The sequence below is a fragment of the Heterodontus francisci genome, chromosome 16 (assembly GCF_036365525.1).
Source record: "Heterodontus francisci isolate sHetFra1 chromosome 16, sHetFra1.hap1, whole genome shotgun sequence".
Lineage (NCBI taxonomy): Eukaryota > Metazoa > Chordata > Chondrichthyes > Heterodontiformes > Heterodontidae > Heterodontus > Heterodontus francisci.
This window is the reverse complement of record NC_090386.1, coordinates 82,452,132-82,473,237: the sequence shown is the minus strand read 5'-3', so window position 1 is coordinate 82,473,237 and position 21,106 is coordinate 82,452,132. Positions and strand designations below refer to the sequence as shown.

General features: G+C 41.9%; 1 protein-coding gene across 10 annotated transcripts in view; it reads left to right on the top strand.

The window, feature by feature from the left end:
- The window catches only part of zmynd8 (zinc finger, MYND-type containing 8), a 168,418-nt gene that overhangs the window by 1,800 nt on the left and 145,512 nt on the right, over nt 1-21,106 (top strand). For 9 of the 10 annotated variants that reach the window (XM_068048487.1, XM_068048488.1, XM_068048485.1 and 6 more), the window contains one exon: nt 10,077-10,153. In XM_068048487.1, the coding sequence (XP_067904588.1) occupies nt 10,077-10,153 (77 nt within the window). Of the gene's footprint in view, nt 1-4,870; nt 4,923-10,076; nt 10,154-21,106 lie in introns of those variants that run through there. The other variant, XM_068048482.1, reaches the window with a different exon arrangement.

Sequence of the window (21,106 nt, the reverse complement as noted above, 5' to 3'; positions counted from 1 at the left end):
TATCGGCCAACAGTCAAAGCAATTGTTTAGTTTTTATGACAGTGTAATGTTGGAAGGAAGGAAAGTGCAGCAAATGTTCACCAGTTGAATGAATGGGGGCTGAAATTGTCTCTCTGAACCTGGTCTGTCCCATTCTTTCTGCATTTCAGTTAAAACATGCACTCACTCAGTGGTTTAGTTGATTTTAGAACTGATTGTAAAGGGATAAAAACTGGAGAAATGGCACGAGCAGCTTAGATTTCCCAGTGCCCAGTGTTTTTGGTTTCTTCAACCCTGACTCTGCTGTGCACAGAGGAAGTATTTAATTTGATACACCTCCAGATGTGAACTGGTTTCTGGTATTTCAAAGTGCTGTTTATTACTTCCACACCCCTCACCCCATATTTTTAAATTACTGTAAACAATTTTGATGGTCGATAAAGCATTGGCACATATAGAAGAGTCAATATTTTTTCAGTTACACAGTGCTAATTTCATTGTCTTTTTCCTTTTTTTTTTGAAACTGTGAAGGGCTCTTGCCATGGCTCAGTGAGTTAATGTATTGTGTGGGGTGGTGTGGTGCTGAACCATTCAGACTAGAAGGGTCCAGATGGGTTCCTTTCCTGGTGTCTGTTGAGCTAGCTGATCTAAGTGGAGCTAGTAGTGGGGGCACTACATTAGGCCTCTATTCCTTCACCTAGGGCTCATTACTGGATTGAAATCAAGTTAAGCAGAGCTCGACAATATCCATTTGACATTAGATTTGAGATCTTTGCTGTAATGCCCCACAGTGCAATAGCTGCAGGCACTTGTTTAATGGGCACATTAAGAATGGTATTTAGGAAAGTTATTGGGGTGTTAATGTCAAGAGTAGTGTCATCACTATACCTTGTTTGAGTCCCTTCAGCAAGTTTTTCATGCTGCTCACTGCTCTGACCTCCCAGATTAAAGTCATGAGTAACATCTCTGACATCCATGCCCATCTTTCCGGCAACTCCATGTTTGAACCTATTCAATCGTTTTTGATTCTGCCATAGCACTGAAGTGGCCCTCGTCAAAGTTACAAAAGTCCTATGTGACTGTGACCATAGTAAACGATCCATCCTCATTCTTCTTGAGCTGCCAGCAGCTTATGACCCGGTTGATCACACTATCCTCCTTCAGCAGTTCTCCTCCGTTATCCAGTTGTGTGGGACTACCCTTGCCTGGTTCCATTCTTATCTATCCAGTCTTGCCACCTGCAGGGCTTCTCTTCCCAATTCTGCACTTATCTCTAAAGTCCCTCAAGAATCTGTCCTTGGCCCTTGCTATTTTTCATCTACATGCTGTCCGTCCAAAACATCATCCAAAAACACAGGATGACAAGACACAGCTCCTCCACCATCTCTCTCAGTACCTGCACTGTCTGATTTGTCTGTATTCCCATCATGGATGAGCAGAGATTTCCTCCCAACTAAATATTGAGAAGACCAAAGCCATTGTCTTTGGTCCCTGCCAAAAACTCAATTTCTGAGCTACTGACTTCAACCCTATCCCTGGTTATTGAGGCTGAACAAGACCATTTGCAATCTTAGGGACCAATTTGAGTCTGAGATGAACTTCTGACCACACATCCGCTCTGTGACTAAGAGCACCTACTTCTACCTCTGTAACATTGCTCGTTTCTGACACTGCCTCAGCTCATCTGCTGCTGAAACCCTCATCCATGCCTTTACTTCTGGACTTGATTGTTCCAATGTACTCCTGGCTAGCCTCCCACATACTCCATAGACTTGAACTCATCGAAAACTCTCTTGTCTGTATCCTAACTCACACCAAATCCCTTTCATCCATCACCCTGACCTACATTGGCTCCCTGTGTGGTTATGCTTCAATTTTAAAATTCTCATCCTTGTTTTCAAAGCCCTCCATAGCCTTGCCCCTCCCTTTCTTTGTAACCTCCTCAAGCTTACAACCTTCTGAGATCTCTGTTGCTCTAATTCTGGCCTTTTACACATCCCTGATTTTAATCACTCTGCTATTGGCAGCCAGGCCTTCAGCTGTCTGGGTGCTAAGCTCTGGAAATTCCCTCTCTGCTTCTCTATCTCTCTCCCTCTTCCTTTTAGACACTCCTTAAAAACTACTTACTTGACCAAGCTTTTGGTCACCTGTTCTAATACTTCCTATGTGACTTGGTATTAAATTTTGTTTGTAAATGTTCCTGTGAAGAGCCTTGGGATGTTTTTACTATATTAAAGGTGCTAAATGCAAGTTGTTTTTTTTTGTTTGGGTCCTTTCAGTAAAATTTTCAACCTGCCCAAAGCTCCAACCTCCCAGCTCAAAGTTGTGAGTAATAGGCAACTTGCTGCACCTCCTTGTGACAGTTTTGTGTTTTTGCCTTTGACTGTCTGGCTTCCCCAACAAACTTGGCATTATATATACAAACAGGGTTGGAAAATACTCAGCAGGTCTGGCAGCATCTGTGGAGAGAGAAGCAAAGTTAATGTTTCAGGTCAGCGACTTTTCATCAGAACTACCTCTTTGACCAAGCTTTTGGTCACCTGTTCTAATATCTCCTATGTGACTCTGTATTAAATTCTGATGAAAGGTCGCTGACCTGAAACATTAACTTTGCTTCTCTCTCCACAGATGCTGCCAGACCTGCTGAGTATTTTCCAGCACTTTTTGTTCTTAATTTCAGATTTCAAGCATCTGCAATATTTTGCTATTATATAAGCTTGACATTATGTTTGACTTTCATATTCAATCTCATATTGAGACTCCTGCCTTCCATTTCTGGAACATTGCCCAATACGCTCCTGCCTTGCCCTAAATGTTGTTGAACCCTCATTCATGCCCTCATCATGTTCAGAATTGATTTCTCAACTGCTGTTGTAATTAACCTCTTCATCTGCATCCTTCACAATTATCAGATAATCTAGAGTAAACCAAATCCCCTCCCACACACCCATCATCCTTGTCCTTGTCACACTTCATTGGTTCCCTATGCTACAGCAAATACATTTTCAAAATCCTCAGCTCCACCTTCAACTCTCTACTTCAGGCTCTCTATAATCTAATGTGGGTAGCTTCTGCAGTTCTGTGCCCCACCTTCTGTTGCTCTAACTCTGCGTTTACTATTCATTTCCAATCCCTCTGTTACACCTGAAGTTAGAACTTTTAGCCACTGTATCTAATGCTGAGAATTCACTCAGGGAACCATGTTGCCCCACTAGCCCTGTCCCCAATTTCAAAAGCCTCTTTAAAAGTTTATTTCTTAGACCGTGCTTTTGTTTAACCCAAGTTACTTAATATTTTGATTAGTCGACCTCTTCCCTCCCCACTCATACCCCTCCCCTGCAACACCAAACCCTACCCCAAACTGCGGTGAAATGCTTCAGTGTTGTAAATGTGTGCCTTTTTCCTTTTTAATATTGAAATTTTTCAATTGCAGGAAATCATGTTACACATCAAGCATTTAGTTTGTTACATAGCATTACATTTTCTCCAACAATGTGTGTATTATCTGCAGAATTTGCTGTAGTTCCTGAGTAGCAATAAAAATCTCCTGGGTTACATTAATGATACACTGATGCTTTATTTATGGTTGTGATTTCGTGGCCAATATGCCAGCTGACGAATCTGCAGGACTGACTTACAGGGCTGTTTCTTTGCAAATCATGAAACCTAAGTAAAGGGCCAAGCCCTTGCAGGGCGACAGGAGGTGGTGAAAAATATTTTGTGTTTTTAAAAACCTATTGATTGTAGAAGGGAAGGAGGACTCCAGGAAAGGAAGAGTTCCACACTTTTGAGGCACTATCAATGTCGGTGTGATTGGGTCAGAAGCAAGATAATAGTGAGGAGTACATGCTAAACAGCTCTCTGGTAAATACGAGCCAGATTCAAGTGGAGGCTGTGTAGGCAGTCTGCAGCAGGGAGTGGGGGAGGGAACGTGAAGCATAATGGTTAAAAAAATAAATTGAGCAACCAAAACCACCCCATCAGTGAGTTTTAAAACTTATGGACTTTATAGCACAAGACAACCACCACTTTTTCCTTCTTTGATTCACTATGAAAGGAATTTGGTTAAAATCTCTTGGGAGCCTGCTGCACCGTTGACTGGTCTTTTAAAGAATTTGGTAGTCAGAGGTTGATTTTTTTTAAAAAATGGTTTCCTTTGCCCATTTATCAAGTGCCTAAGCTTTTATTTATTGAAACAAATTGTCCGGTAGAAGCCATTTGCACACTGTCATGATTAATTTGGGTCATTCTAATTTGCAGTGTTCAAATTTAAAGTACCTTGATTTTCGCTCCCATTTACATGGCCTGAAGCTCTAGACTAAATATCTTGCCCAAGTAGGTTAAATTGGAGTAATTGATTTCATTTTCATATGACTTATTTCTCTCTTACTCCCCTGCACCCCGCTTAATTTATTGTAGAGTAAAGATCTTTTAAAATGGTGATCTCAACTCCTGTGCCACAAACTGACCTAGAAAACAACATTCATTGACAGGACCTACCTGAATCTTATTTTATCTTTCATCAGCATTTCTACTAAAGTAGAAAAATGGCTGCGCTGGCTGGGCCTATATGGAACAGCAAAGTGTAATGAAAATCATAATCACAAATGCCACACAGAGGAGTGCTGTGGAGGACTGAAAATAGCTTAATTTTGACAGCTTTTTAAATCTCTCTTCTTCCCCTTCCCCCCAAGTGTCTGTTTTGAATCTGTCTGCATGTTTGCATGCTTTCCTGTTCTTAAAATCTAGGCTGCAATGCAGAAAGATGCTGTCTGAAACAAGGTAGCAGCAGCTGCACAGCTTTTTGCTGTAAACCAATCATATTCTACCATGTAGTGTTTAACCAATAGCAGCACAGAATAGGTTAAAGATTGACAATTGCTGTAGCTGGACTCAGAAAGGCCTTCTGGAAATTTCCTCCATCTTTGTTCCACCAAAACAAGGTAAATTCAGCCAAGCTGAAGAACTTTATATATTTTTAGTGTTTAAGAGAAGGTATGATACTCTGTCGTTTATGTAACATACACTACACGTCTAAAAGGAAGCAATTTCTGCAGTTTTGTTAACAATGTTGTATTTGGTGCTGATGGGATCTGCTGTTCAAGCTGTGAGACAAGAACACAGAGCCCAGTGCATTGACTTCTTATGCCCAGGACCCTCCTTTTGTGATGTGCTGTCAGCTCTATTCTACATTATTTTATTGTTACAATAACTATAGCAAAAACACAAAAATAATAGTTTTGAATTGATTAAAATAGTGATACAATTCAGTGCCTAGGAGAAGCAGATGTCATGCCCAAGGTAAAAAGCTGGTTCAAACCGGATTGAGCAAGTCTCCCATTGCTGCATCTACAATAGAGCTGCATTTTCTGTAAATATTTCAAGCCCATGAATGAGAGTTACAGTCGTCTTTTAAGAATTTGGGCTACATTTGATGAGCTGTAAAGAACAAGATTAATTTTACATGTATTCAGTTTACAACTAAAAGTATTTTCTATATAAGGTCATTGGTATTAAATGCCAGTTAGAATCTCAATGTGATGTTCTTTTGGTTTTGTTTTTGTTCAGTGTGAAATAGTTCCTGAATTAAAAGTGTTGGTTCCATTTAGCATAGTGGCTGTCTTGCAGTGCATTCTGATGCAGTTACTTTCTGTTGATTAATAGACTTAACTGTGTCCTAAATGGTTCTGTTGTAGAGGATTGCAAGTTTGACAATTTCCAGAGTGATTATGTAGAGTGCCACCATTTTAGGCAGAGAAAGGAGCAGACGGACGGTGCCAGGTTCCATTTTTAGACTCTGCATATTGTAAACGTTGTTTACAGGACAAGTAAATGGTTGATAATGGTGTACGTGGAGAAACTGAGCTACCTCTCTGCATGTAGGGTTTCTGTTTTTTTTAAAAATCCCTACAAATTCTGGGGGAAAAATAATTCCATCACAATTTGCATATTTTGGATATAAATGCTTGTAACTATTCACTATCTCTAAATGCAAGGGACAATATTCTTAATAATTGGGAATTTTTTATGGTTATTATATAAAGTAGGCATGGTAAGATGGATAACCAAGATGTACCAAGCCATTCTTTATGTTGAGACATTTCTAATGAATCCTTGAATGCACTTTCCTTCTCAGTTTGTGTGGGCACGTAAGATATTAATGCTATTATCGTTGGGTAGTAAATAGCCAGCTACCTTTTGGTACAAAGTATCCTTGTAATATATTCATCTGCTGGTTGCATGATGCTATTATTATTTATTTGCTTTCATCACAAACTTCTCTAATATGAATATGAATCCCTCTCAGTTTCACTGCACAAGGAAGTAGGTCTGTGGTTGGTAAGTAATTGGAGTTTTTCTACCTATTTCATTCAAAATTGCATATGCTGTATTGTCAAAAGATGACAATCAGAATGGATTTAGACCCAGAGTGAGAGGTTCAATTGATTTACATAATCTATGTACTGTGTCAGTTATTCACTGTAGGGCACATAATGTACAGTTGAATACTTTGTACTAAAATGAGGGAATATTGTGGGTAAAATGGTGAAGTCCGCATTCTGAATGTGACTTCTCCCTTCACCCACCCCAAATATAATCTGCAAGTTTGGTTTCCTGAGTCTGTCTAATTTTATGGTATTTGTAATCTCATAAACTGCTTTGCAAGTCTCTCTTGATTCTCTATTATGTACTGAATGTTTGTTTTATAGTGTAGTCTAAATGTTTTAAGTATCCCATTACATCATTTTGTAGAAAAAAATTATGCATGATTCTTACAGCAGATGTAGGGGATATGTTATAACTCACTTGGCATGACAAATATCACGAGTTGAAGGTGACTAGAAAACTTGAGAGCAACAGATGGCTATTTTCAGTTTTGCCAGTCGGGCTATTTATTATCTCTGTGCTGGCTTTGATGTATTTATAACACTCATGTATCATTTGTAAAGCATTGTGTTTGAGGAGAAAATTCAATAGAAGACTGGTTATAGAAGAACAGATACACAGAAGTAAACAAGTGCACTACTGATGTAGCCTGCTGCATAAGCACCTTTTATGGCCAATTTTACAGGTCTTTAGTTACTGTCTTTCTCTCTTCACCTCCCATCCCCCTGAAATTTTCTCCTTTTGCTCCTGGAGGTACTGGCTCATGCTGAGGTATGAATTCAGTAGGGGTTGGCAATACCTTGGCCAAATGGTAATTCTTTGTATGTGACCCTTAAAAATGAGTATCAGCATATCATCAATTTGGGGGGTTGCGGGTGCGGGGAGAGGACTGGGTGGGGAGAGAGTGAACCTGATCCTGTCCTCTTCTTGTTTGACATCTATGGAGAAAAAATTTAGTCATTAAATAGCAGCATCTAAAACACATTCAAAAAGATTGAGACCAATTGAGAAAATGCTGGTGGCCATGGTATTATAACTTTGTGCCCCATGCCCAGCTGAGGGGAGATGGCGTAGTGGTAATGTCACTGAACTAGTACTCCACAGGTCCAGGCTAATGCCCTGGGGAGCACAGGTTCAAATCACACCACGGCAGCTGGTGGAATATAATTTAATTAAAAATTTGGAATTGAAAGCTAGTCTCAGTAATGCCTTGAAACTATCATTTATTGATGTCAAAACCCATCTGGTTCACTAATGTCCTTTAGGGAAGGAAATCTGCTGTCCTTATCTGGTCTGGTCTAAATGTGACTCCAGACTCACAGCAATGTTGTTGACAGTTAACAGGAGAGTTCTGCCAGTGACCTGACAAATTTTGTCCCTCGTCGTCCACACTGAAACAGATCAACTGGTCATTTATCTAATTGATGTTCATGGTGAAGACCTGCTCGCGTCTGCAATTGAAACCCGACCCGAGCCCGACAGAACCAAGTCCGGCCTGAGTCCTTTGATTTTTTTTCCCGCACCCGACCTAACCACCGGAACGAAGTTGATTATATTAAAGAGGTTGTGCTCTACCTTGGATGGAATCGCTCCTTGCAGACTAGTGCGGAGTCCGGATGCACATTTCCCGCCTTGACGTCCCGCCTGTTCAAATCTGGAAGCTTTTCCCTCCCTGACCAAAAGGCTGCACTGTGTCCGACCTGAGCCTGAATGCCAGAAGCAGAAGAGAGACCCAACCTGACCCGAACCCGCCACGTTGTTGGGTCTGGTCGGGTTTGGGTTGGATAGTCATGCTCTAGTTCATGGGAACCTGCTGTCAGCCAGCTGTGTTTGCCTATGATGCAACAGAGTCTACACTTCAAAAGCAATTAATTGGCTATGAAGTGTTTTGGAGCATCAGGCTCTTTCTTACAAGTTAAAATGTTAATCCAAATAGTTTATTTAATTACTTAGATTGTGTTATCAATTCAATTCTGTTGGCTTATCCTCATAACTTGCAGAGGTTTGAATCGTGGAATCCTCCTTGCGTCTCTGAAACTTCTCCAGTAAATCCATGATCCATTCCTCATAGGAAGGTAAAGCAAAAGGAAGTGGATGTGCTGTTATGAGAGGAGGAATAACGAGTGGTATTAAGGTCATACGTATATTGAGTTTGATATGTGAATACAATTTTCTTTGGCTGGCTGCAGTGCAGAATTCTTAATACAAGTATAAATGTGGGGAAAAAAAAAGTGTGTCTGGTCTTGGTATCCATGAATCTTTTTTGTCATTTTATCCAGAACATAATAGACAGTTTCAAGATTGATCTTTCCAGGTGGGGTTGCCTGATACACTTGTGAAAACTAAAACATGAATTTAGGTCCAAAGACCTGGGTGTCTTTGTTCATTAGTCACTGAAAGCTAACCTGCAGGTGCAGCAAGCAATTAGGAAGGCAAATGGTATGTTGGCCTTGATTGCAAGAGGATTTGAGTACAGGAATAAAGAAGTCTTGCTGCAATTATACAGAGCCTTGGTGAGACGGCACCAGGGGTATTGTGTACAGTTTGGTCTCCTTATTCAAGGAAGGATATACTTGCCATAGAGGGAGTGCAACAAAGATTCACCAGACTGAATCCTGGGATGGCGGGATTGTCCTACAAGGAATGATTGAGGAGGCTGGGCCTATATTCTCTGGAGTTTAGAAGAATGAGAGATGATCTCATTCAAACATACTAAATTCTTACAGGGCTCGACAAGGTTGAGGCAGGAAGGATGTTTCACCTGGCTGGTGAATCGAGAACCAGGGGACACAATCTCAGAATAAGAGGTAGGCCATTTAGGATGGAGATGAGGAGGAATTTCTTCACTCAGAGGGTGGTGAATTTGGGATTCTCTACTCCAAAGGGCTGTGGCGGCTGTCATTGAGTATATTCAAAACAGAGATCGATAGATTTCTAGCTATTAAAAATATCAAGGGATATGGGGTTAGTGCAGGAAAATGGCATTGAGGCAGAAGGTCAGCCCTGATCTAGTTGAATGGCGGAACAGGCTTGAGGGGCCTATTTGCCTACTCCTGCTCCTGTTTCCTATGTTCTTGTGTTCCTAAGTAAAAATAGGTATCTGCAGATTAAACTAAGAGGAACTTCTACTGCTTTGTGGTTGGGACTGTGCACACTATTGGAAAATGGACAGGTGTGCTAGCTTTCAATATATTTATAACTAGAAACAAAGCTAGTTCACCTTATTGGGTGATGAGACTACTAATGATCATTTGTAAGAAATGTGATCAGGTAGTTGGGCTGGATCTGCAATTTCCATTGTAATTTGCTACTATTGATTACCTCAAGTTGCCTAAATCAACTAAAATCTTGTCCTGAAACTAGAAGTTTTCCTTCAAAAATGCAAGAATGTGACGATGCTCAGTGTTACATTTTGTTGGGGGACAGGCTGAGCAAATGGAAGTTGAAATATCTCTCTTTTGGGGAAGGGGTGAAGAAAACATTGAAGCAAATCTTGATTGGGTATATTGCTTCTTGGAATAAGCTATATGTGAGTCTTTTTGCCACAGGCACTAGGTCAGTTGAATTTGGGGGAGGGGTTTAAAAAAAGGATAAACTCTCATGCTCCTAAAAATTGTTTTTTTTAATAAATGCAGTCAATGTGTCTGATCTTGTAATTTTTCTGCAATATTCCTTATCAAGTGGTTTCTTTTTGTTTTTCATTGGTGCAGTTTGGCTGAAGACCCGCCTAAACAGGAGCAGGAAGAAGAAGAGGAGGAGGAGATGGAGATCTCCACCAGATCAAGAGGTGGGTGGAAAGAAATCTTTGCATATTGTGCTGTCTTCTTCCATCTCGAGTGATGGACAAATTATCTGAAATTGACGAGGTGACTCCATGCTATTTAATCTTGGCTTTATTGAAGGGCGTTGGCCATGGGCTGTACATATGGCTGTGTTGCTTTTTTTGTATTGTAGTTGTTTTACGATTCTCGTCTTTGTTTTCAAATCCCTCTGTGGTCTCATCCCTCCCTATCTCTGTAACCTCCTATAACTCTCCAAAATCTTTGTGCTGCTCCAATTTTGGCTTCTGGCACATCTCCAATTTTCAACACTCCACCATTGGTGGCCTTCAGCTGCCTAAACTCTGGAAATTCCTTCCTAAACTTCTCAACCTCTCTACCCCCTCTCCTTTTAACACCTATCAAGATTTTGGTCACCTGTGCTAATATCTCTGTGACATGTTTTGCTACATTAAAGGCACTATATAAATGCAAGTTATTGTTTAATCCGAATTTAATTTTTGGAAACTATTTTTCTTTTGGTCTTGGGTATTGCTTGTTTCTCAGCTTTGGTCGGATCAGTATGAAGAACTGTTTCTTGCTGCATATCCCTCCCTTGTCTACTGTTTCATTGGTTGCCTCTGTTATGGCTAAGTGAAGTTATTCCTTGCTATGTCACAATCTAAATATAAAAATCTATAAACTGTAAATGCTAATGATTTCACAAGTTTTGTTAATGTAGTTTGGCTAAGATAATAAGAGTTTGAAACTATATTGTGGGATTCTAAGCAAAACTGCAGATGCTGGAACTGTGGAAAATTCTGGAAACTGTAGGCAAATTGTGTTTAAAGAACAGATAAGGTGGCATTTTTGGTATAGATGCTGACTGGCCTGCCTGCTGAGTGTTTACATTATTTTCTGTTTTTATGGGATGCTACCTTATGAATGCTTAATAGGTTTATCAGAAATTCCCTTCTCTGGTATTTTAAGTTACCAAGTACATTTTAAGGTGGCTTCAGCTAAAATAGCAAAGTGAGGAATTTCAGATGAATATATTCAGTTTTGTATGTCACAGCCCAACCTCATAATGAAGCAGTCCATACCCATATGCAGCAAGAGCTGGACAACATTCAGACTTGGGCTAAGAAGTGGCAAGGAACATTCATACCACACAAGTGCCAGGCAATGACCATCTCCAACAAGAGAGGATCTAACTACCTCCCCTTGATGTTTATTGGCATTGCTATCATCGAATCCCCCACCATTAAAATCCTGGCAGGGGACCAGAAAATTAACTGGACCAGCCATGCAAATACTGTGACTGCAAGAGCAGGTCAGAGGATGTGTATTCTGCAGCAAGTAACTCATTTAACTTCCCAAAGCTTTTTCATCATCTACAAGGCAGAAGAGAGGATGGAGAAGATACAATATTCTCCTCCAGCAGCACTCAAGAAAGTCAACACGATGCAGGACAAATCAATCCACTTAATTGGCGCCCGTGCACCACTTTAAACATACACTGCCTCCACAACTGCAGCCTGTGCCATCTGCAAGATGCGCTGCAGCAACTTGTAAGATTTCTCCAACAGCACCTTCCAAACCTATGACCTCAGCCACCTAGAAGAACAAGGGCAACATTTGTATGGGTATGCCACCATCTGCAAGTTTTCCCCCAAGTAACAAGCCATCCTGATTTGGAAATACATTGCAGTTCCTTCATTGTTATTGGGTCAAAATCCTGGAACTCCATGACACAGCATTGCGGGTGTACCTACATCATATGGACTGCAGCGGTTTAAGAAGGCAACTCAGGATCGGCAATAAATGGTCATCTTGCTGGTGATGCCAACATCCCACGAGTCCTAGTCATTTATGGCACAACGGAGGCCATTTAGTCCATCGAGTTTATGCCAGCTCTCCGCGGAGCAATCCAGTTAGTCCCACTCCCCTGCTCAATCCCTGCAGCCATGCAAATTTATTTCCTTCAAGTGCCCATCTAATTTCCTCTTGAAAGCATTGTCTCCACTTCCCCGACCCTCATGGACAGCGTGTTCCAGCGCATTACCACTCGCGCATTAAAAAAAAAAGATCTTCCTCGCATTCCCCCTGCATCTCTTGTCCAAAACATTCAGTCTGTGTCCCTAGTCCTTGCACCATCAGTTAATGGGAGCAGTTTTTTCCTTGTCTAACTTTTATCTAAGCCTGTCATAATCTTGTATACCTCTATAAAATTATCTCAATCTCCTTTGGTCTGAGGAGGAGAATTCCAGCTTTTCCAACCTAACCTTGTAACTAAAATCTCCCATCCCTGGAACCATTCCGGTAAATCCCCTCTGCACCCTCAAGGACCCTCACATCCTTCCTAAAGTGTGTTGACCAGAACTGGACGCAATACTCCAGTTGGAGTCTAACCAGAGCTTTATAAAGGTTCAGCATAACTTCCCTGCTTTTGTACTCAACAGCTCTATTTATGAAGCCCAAGATCCCATATGCTTTGCTAACCACTCTTTCAATATGTCCTGCCATCTTTAAAGATCTATGCACATGCACCCCCAGATCCCTCTGTTCCTGCACACCCTTTAGAACTGTGCCATTAAGACTATATTGCCTCACCCTATCCCTTCTGTCAAAATGCATCACCTCACACTTCTCTGGGAAAACAAGTGGCAGATGGAATTTAATACATTCTGCTAGTCAATCTATGTCGTGTTGCAGGTGATTCGTATCATCTTCACTGTTTGCCACACCTCCAAATTTGGTATCATCAGCAAATTTTGAAATTCTGCTCTGTGTATTCCAGTATCCAAGTCATTTATATATAGCAAAAAAAGGAGTGGTCCTAGCACTGACCCTTGGGGAACACCGCTGTCTATCATCCCTCAGTCTGAAAAATAACTATCACAACTCACTGTTTTCTGTCCTTAAGCCAATTTCTTTATCCAATTGGACACTGCCCCTCCTATTCTATGAATTTTGTTAACGAGCCTTTTATATATGTTGTCAAACGCTTTCTTAAAATCCATATTGACAACATCTACCGCTTTCACTTCATCAACCTTCTGTTATTTTATCAAAAAATTCAATTAGATTAGACAAGCATGATCTTCCTTTTACAAATCCATGCTCGCTATCCTTAATTAACTCAATGAATTTAAAAATTTCAGTTCCTCATGATTTTACATTCTTATCCTGTTGAGTAATATGGAACAGACTTGGAGTATCTGGAATGTGGGAATAGGCCAATTTATTAATTTGGCATTTTAAAAAAAGTTAAGGGGTGAGAATAGCTTTTATGATCTGTTATGCTTTTACTGGCCTATATTTATATTTTTTACTGAGTGTCATTAACTGGAATGTTTGGAGAACTTTGTTTTCGTTTTGATAAAATATATTGAGTCACATCTTGGAACAAGTGTTTAGCATTCATAGCACTTGGTATCTTGCCCTCTAATTTTTAATTCACTTTTTTTCCTTCCAATTGTGAACGTGCTGAAGGCCTATTTGCTCACTGAATGCAAATCTTTGTCTTCAATTTTGAAATGGTTAACAGCTGATTGTTGGGACTGCTAACTGTACATGAAAAAAGCTAACCTCCAGACTGTAAATTTTGGTCTTGGAAATGGAAAGCTGATTGGTACAACCTGAAGTTACAACAACACTGGAACAGTAATTTAGTGACATTCAAGTTTGGTTGTAGAAATGGTTCATAAATATCTTGTTTCTATCTCTTAAAAGAAAAACTTCCAGTTTTCAGAAAAGTATATTCTTTGTGTACTTGATCTGTTTCATGTTCTGTAGCTTTTCAATTCTCATCCTATTCATACCCACTACATTGCCAATTGAATATATTTGTAAATCACTGGAAATATAGTGCAGATTCATCTGCACTGCACATATTTGTATTATTTTAATTGGGAATGAAATTAGATTTTGTATCTTGCAAGGTGAAAAATATTTATGGGGCATAGATTTAGGCACTTTGACAAAATAAATATTTCTTTTGATGTCTTTGATTTTATATCGTTTTAAAATAGTTAGGGTTTAAGATGGAGACTGCTTCTTTGACGCATTTCAGTTTGGAAGACAGGATACACTCTGTGTTAAGAAAGGTTGTTGATCAAGAAAATAGTTATGATGAAGGTGCTTTGATCTAAAATGTGAATTGTATTGTTCACGTCAAGGGCTTGAATAGATGCTAGAGACCCAGCTGATAAGCATTGAAACTCTTTATCAACATTTCAAGGATAATTCTTGTGATAATGGTACCTTTTGAATGACAGCACTGCCTTGAAAAGGATAAGTTTTATAAAACAAAGCAAAATTTTTAGTGGTCCACAGTTCCAGCAAGAATGTATCCAGGAATGTACATCTAGAATGGATCTAGAATGCCATGTACACTGGGACCCTGCTATAAATGCAGACCATGGGGTCCACATCTTGAGACTGTGTTCAAGGTGAGACTGCATCATAAAGAGCCAGAATAATAAAGCAAACAAAATGAAGACCATCAATTTAAATAAATTAGTTTTTAATTCTTGTAACTGTATGTACGTTTACGTTTCTAACGGACTATTGAAAACCACAAATGTCATTATTGGACGCCGTTGAAGAAAGCAGTAATTTTTAACTGTTCACATTTACTCCTCGCTTCTGACTTTGCTAGATGTCAGATATTCTGAAGTTGTGCCACAGTTGCAGCAATTGATTTTCATTGACTTCCAACCATCTCGCCGATTCTTCTAGATCATCTTAATCATCTCATCGTCTCGTTTGTAGCCTCTTCGGTGTGGATATTCAGCCATGCATTGGTGTCATCAGTATCTGATTTGGCTCAAAGTATGGTCCTGTTTAAATCGTGGGCATTGAATCTGTCGTAGTCCACGACTTGCTTCTCGCTTTCAAGTATTTCCCCTTCTGCGAAGCCTTCAAAATCCTCCTCCTTGTCGCTTTTGGTTTCCGTCTTGAATTCAGCAAGGATGTGTTTCCAAGGATCTTTGGTACTGTTGATTATCATGTTACCAGGTTCTCTGGGATGGGTGTGCAGGGCAGTTGTCAAGCAGCAAGATGGCCTCCTTTGGTAGTTTGTTCTGTCGAAGAGGTTTTTTGATATTTGGTATCAGTCTTCGAAAATTGATGAAGCTGTCCTGGCTTTGGCGTTACTTGAGTATGGGCATGGTAGTGATTTTAGGTTTGTGGTTTGGCATATTTTCTGATGACTTTGTTCTTCGGAGTATCCTCCTTCATGTAAAATCTTCTTTACTTCAGCGGGAAATGATGTTGAGGTTGGCTCATCCGCGGACTGTTCTCTTAAAGTAACCTGCACAATGCCATGCCGGTTCTTGAATCTTGTCTGCCATCCTTTGCTGACTCCAAACTCTACTGGGGTGCTGGTATTTTCATTCCTTTGGTGGCAAAATTTCTTAGCCTCAGCTAAGCAGCCTGTCTGCACAGGAAGGGGGAAAGAGAGGAAAAGCAATAGTAATAGGGGATTCGATAGTCAGGGGAACAGATAGGTGCTACTGTGGCCATCAACGTGACTCCAGGATGTTGTGTTGCCTCCCTGGTGCCAGGGTCCGGGATGTCACTGAACGGCTGCAGGGCATCCTGAAGGGGGAGGCTGATAAGGCAGAGGTCATGGTACATGTTGGTACCAATGACATAGGTAGAAAGAGGGATGAGGTCTTGCATCAAGAATTCAGGGAGTTAGGCAGTAGACTAAAAAGCAGGACCTCTGGTTGTAATCTCTGGATTACTCCCAGTGCCACGTGCTAGCAAGAACAGAAATGGGAGAATAGCACAGATGAATGCGTGGCTTAAGAGTTGGTGCTGGAGGGAGGGTTTTAGATTCTGGGACCACTGGGACCGTTACTGGGGAAGGTGGGACCTGTACAAGCGAGACAGTCTACATCTGAACCAGAGGGGGACTAACATCCTTGCTGGCGGGTTTGCTAGTGCTGTTGGGAGGAGTTTAAACTAATTTGGCAGGGGGAAGGGACGCAGACTCCGAGCAGAATAGGGACACAGCTAAACACAGGAAAGCGAACAAGTCAGAGGGAATACAGCGGAAGTAAGTTTCAAGGGAGTAAGACCAGGATGGATGGCCTCTACTTTAATGCCAGGAGTATTACAGGTAAAATGGATGAGTTAAGGATTGACACGTGGAATTGTGATATCGTAGCCATCACGGAGACATGGTTGAGGGAGGGGCAGGATTGGCAGCTCAATATCCCAGTATATAGAATCTTCAGGCGAGACTGAGGAGGGGGTAAAAAAGGAGGGGGAATTGCAATATTAGTTAAGGAGTCAGTTACTGCAGTAAGGAGAGATGATATCTTGGAGGGGGCATTAAATGAAGCTTTATGGGTGGAGTTCAGGAATAAAAAAGGGACAGCCACATTGCTAGGTGTTTACTATAGATCCCCAGAAAGTCAGCGGGAAATTGAGGAGCAAATATGTGTGCAATTCGCAGAGGTGTGTAAAAATAATAATAGGGTAATTATATTAGGTGATTGCAACTTTCCCAACATTAATTGGGATAGTCATCTTGTTAAGTGCTTAGATGGAGTGGAGTTGTTAAAATGTATACATGAGAACTTTTTAGCTCAATATGTCGAGGATCCAACAAGGGAGGGTGCAGTGCTGGACCTAATTCTGGGGAATGAAGCCGGACAGGTGGTTGATGTGTTGGTGGGGGAGCATTTTGGTGACAGCGACCACAACATGGTACAATTTAAGCTTGTTATGGAGAAAGAAATAGACAAGTTGCAAAAAAAGGTTTTGGATTGGGGGAGAGCGAATTTTAGTAAAATAAGGCAGAATCTGGCCAAGGTAGGCTGGAAAGAGTTACTTGTCGGGAAATCTACAGAAGAGCAGTGGGGGGCATTCAAAAAGGAAATGGGAAGGGCACAGGCCCAACATGTTCCCTCTAGGGTAATAGGTAGGAGCAACAAGCCCAGAGAACCATGGATGACCAGAAACATTCAGGGTACGATGAGAAGGAAAAGAAAGGCTATTAGCAAATACAAGGAGAGCAAATCAACGGAAGCATTAGTGGAGTACAGAAAGTGTAGGATGGAGCTTAAGAAAGCAATTAGAAGAGCAAAGAGGGGATATGAGAAAGCTCTGGCTGGTAAAAGTAGGGAAAATCCCAAGATATTCTATAAATATATCAATGGGAAGAGGATAACCAGGGAAAGAGTAGGACCCATTAGGGACCAAGGGGGAAATCTGTGCGTGGAGCCAGAGGACATTGGTAGGGTATTGAATGAATACTTCACATCTGTCTTCACCCAAGAGAATGAGGATGTAGATATGGAACTCGGAGAGAGAGAGACTGTGAGGTTCTTGAGCAAATTGTCATCGGGAGTGACAAGTTATCGGAGGTTTTGGCAGGCTTAAAAGTGGACAAATCTCCAGGTCCGGACGATTTGTGTCCCAGGATGCTGTGGGAGGCGAAGGTGGAGATTGCAGGGGCTTTGACCCAAATTTTTAATTCCTCTCTGGCCACGGGGGAGGTGCCAGTGGACTGGAGAAAGCTAATGTGGTCCCACTATTTAGAGATAAGCCAAGGAACTACAGACCAGTGAGACTCACGTCTGTGGTAGGGAAACTATTGGAGAAAATTCTGAAGGAGAGAATTTATCTCCACTTGGAGAGGCAAAATTTGGTTAGGAATAGTCAGCATGGCTTTGTCAGAGGGAGGTCATGCCTAACAAATTTGATTGAATTTTTTTGAGCATGTGACCAGGTGTGTAGATGAGGGTAGTGCAGTTGATGTAGTTTACATGGATTTCAGCAAAGCCTTTGACAAGGTCCCACATGGGAGACTTCTCAAGAAAGCAAATGCACATGGGATACAGGGTAACTGGATAAGGTGGATTCAAAATTGGCTTAGCTGTCGGAGACAGAGAGTGATGACAGACGGCTGTTTTAATGACTGGAAGCCAGTGTCCAGTGGCGTACCACAGGGATCTGTGCTGGGTCCCCTATTGTTCGTCATCTATGTCGTTTATATAAATGACAATGTGGGGGGTAGGATCAGAATGTTCGCGGATGACACAAAGATTGGCAGAGTGGTTAACAGTGAGGTTGAATGTCTTGGGTTACAGGAAGATGTAGACGGGATGGTCAAATGGGCAGAAAAGTGGCAGATGGAATTTAACGCTGAAAAGTGTGAGGTGATACACTTTGGAAGGCGTAATGTGACACGGAAGTATTCAATGAATGGCCTGACACTGGGAAGTTCCGAGGAGCAAAGGGACCTTGGCGTGTTTGTCCATAGATCTCTGAAGGCAGAAGGGCAGGTTAATAGGATGGTGAAAAAGGCATGGGACACTTGCCTTTATCAGTCGAGGCATAGATTTACAAAAGCAGGGAGGTCATGTTGGAGTTGTCTAGAACTTTGGTAAGGCCACAGCTGGAGTGCTGTGTGCAATTCTGGTTGCCACATTATAGGAATGATGTGATTGCACTGGAGGGGGTGCAGAGGCGATTCACCAGGATGTTGCCTGGGATGGAACATTTAAGCTATGAAGAGCGGTGGATAGGCTTGGGTTGTTTTCACTGGAGCAGAGAAGACTGAAGGGTGACCTGATCGAGGAGTTCAAGATTATGAGGGGCATGGACAGGGTGAATAGGGAGCAGCTGTTCCCCTTAGTTGAAGGGTCAGTTACGAGGGGACACAAGTTTAAGCTGAGGGGCAGGAGGTTTAAGGAGGATTTGAGGAAGAATTTTTTTACTCAGAGCGTGGTGACGGTCTGGAATGCACTGCCTAGGAGGGTGGTAGAGGCGGGTTGCCTCACATCCTTTAAAAAGTACCTGGATGAGCACTTGGCACGTCATAACATTCAAGGCTATGGGCCAAGTGCTGGCAAATGGGATTAGGTAGACTGGTCAGATGTCTTTAATGCATCGGTGCAGACTCGATGGGCCAAAGAGCCTCTTCTGCACTGTATTATTCTGTGATTCGGTGATTCTGAATAACAGGAGCGTAGACGGGGACGCCCTCGGCTCTGCTGGTTGAACCACGTGAATCCAGCCTTGTTGAGAGGTGTGTTGGCAAATCGGGCTTCCTTTCTTGATTGGCCACCTTCATCCATCTTGATTGGCACCCTTCTCAACTTCTCTCCGTCTTTAAGCCACTCAAGAAGTGTTGATTCAGTGATCCCCATTCTTTGCAAAATGGATGCTTGATCTGGGTGGTGATGATTTTCAGCTTCTTGGTGATGGTGTAAGATTTTCTCTTTTGTGATTCTGAACACTTGATTTTGCATTAATTGCTGTAAGGCTATCAGTGCAAGTTTCACCTGTATTTATAAGAGAAAAATGGCGCTTTGATTAGTCACGAGGCTGCGATCTCATTAGCTCGTTCTAAATCATTTGTGGAGCATTTATGCAGGTACTTTTTTAGTTTATTCATTCATGGGATTAGATTAGAGATACAGCACTGAAACAGGCCCTTCGGCCCACCGAGTCTGTGCCGAACATCAACCACCCATTTATACTAATCCTACACTAATCCCATATTCCTACCAAACATCCCCACCTGTCCCTATATTTCCCTACCACCTACCTATACTAGTGACAATTTATAATGGCCAATTTACCTATCAACCGGCAAGTCTTTTGGCTTGTGGGAGGAAACCGGAGCACCCGGAGGAAACCCACGCAGACACAGGGAGAACTTGCAAACTCCACACAGGCAGTACCCGGAATCGAACCCGGGTCCCTGGAGCTGTGAGGCTGCGGTGCTAACCACTGCGCCACTGTGCCGCCCTATGTTGGATGTGGCCAACATTTACTGTCCATCCCTAATTGCCCGTGAGAAGGTGGTGGTGAGCTGCCTTCTTGAACCTCTGCAGTCTTAGGGGTGTATGTACACCACCTATTTGGAAGGGAGTTCCAGGAATTTGACCCAGCGACAGTGAAGACATGGTGATATAGTTCCAAGTCAGGATGGTGTGTGGCTTGGAGGGGAACTTGCAGGTGCTGGTGTTCCCATGCATCTGCTGCCCTTGTCCTTCTAGTTGGTAGAGGTTGCAGGTTTGGAAGGTGCTATCGAAGGAGCTGTGATGAGTTGCTGCAGTGGATCTTGTAGATGGTACACCCTGCTGCCACTGTGCATTGGTGGTGGAGGGAGCAAATGTCGAAGGTGGTGGATTCAGTGCCAAGCAAGTGGGCTACTTTGTCCTGGATGGTGTCGAGCTTCTTGGGTGTTGTTGGAGCTGCACCCATCCAGGCAAGTGGAGAGCATTCATCACACTCCTGACTTGTGCCTTGTACATGGTGGACAGGCACTGGGAGACAAGAGGTGAGTTACTCGCCACAGAATTCCAAGCCTCTGACCTGCTCTTGCAGCCACAGTATTTATATGGCTGGTCCAGTTTAGTTTCTGGTCAATGGTAACCCTCAGGATGTTGAAGCGGTGGATTCAGCGATGGTCGTGCCATTTAATGTCACGGGCTATTCCTCTCTTAGTCATAGTCATAGAGAGATACAGCACTGACACAGGCCCTTCGGCCCACCAGGGACTGAGATGATTGACCTCCAACAACCATAACCATCTTCCTTTGTGCGAGGTATGACTCCAACCAGTGGAGAGTTTTCCCCCTGATTCCCATTGACTCTAGTTTTGCTAGGGCTCCTTGATGCCACAGACAGTCAAATACTGCCTTGATGTCGAGGGCAGTCCTCTCACCTCACCTCTCAATAATACTTCTTAACTTTCTGAAAAACATTCTGAAATAATAAATTTACCTGAAAATTCTGGGGTCCAGGATGGATTCGTGTTATTGCATTGACCTACTGTGTCTTGGGACAGAATTTCCTGTGTTTTTTCACTTTCTGAGAAGGATATTTTAGGCTCTTGTAAATTTCCTTGTAGAATTTTACAGTACAGAAGTGTTGTGCTGTTTAGCAGTTTCTGTGTTTTTATTTCAATATATCTGATATATATGCTTCTGAATAAATCTAGAACAGTAGTC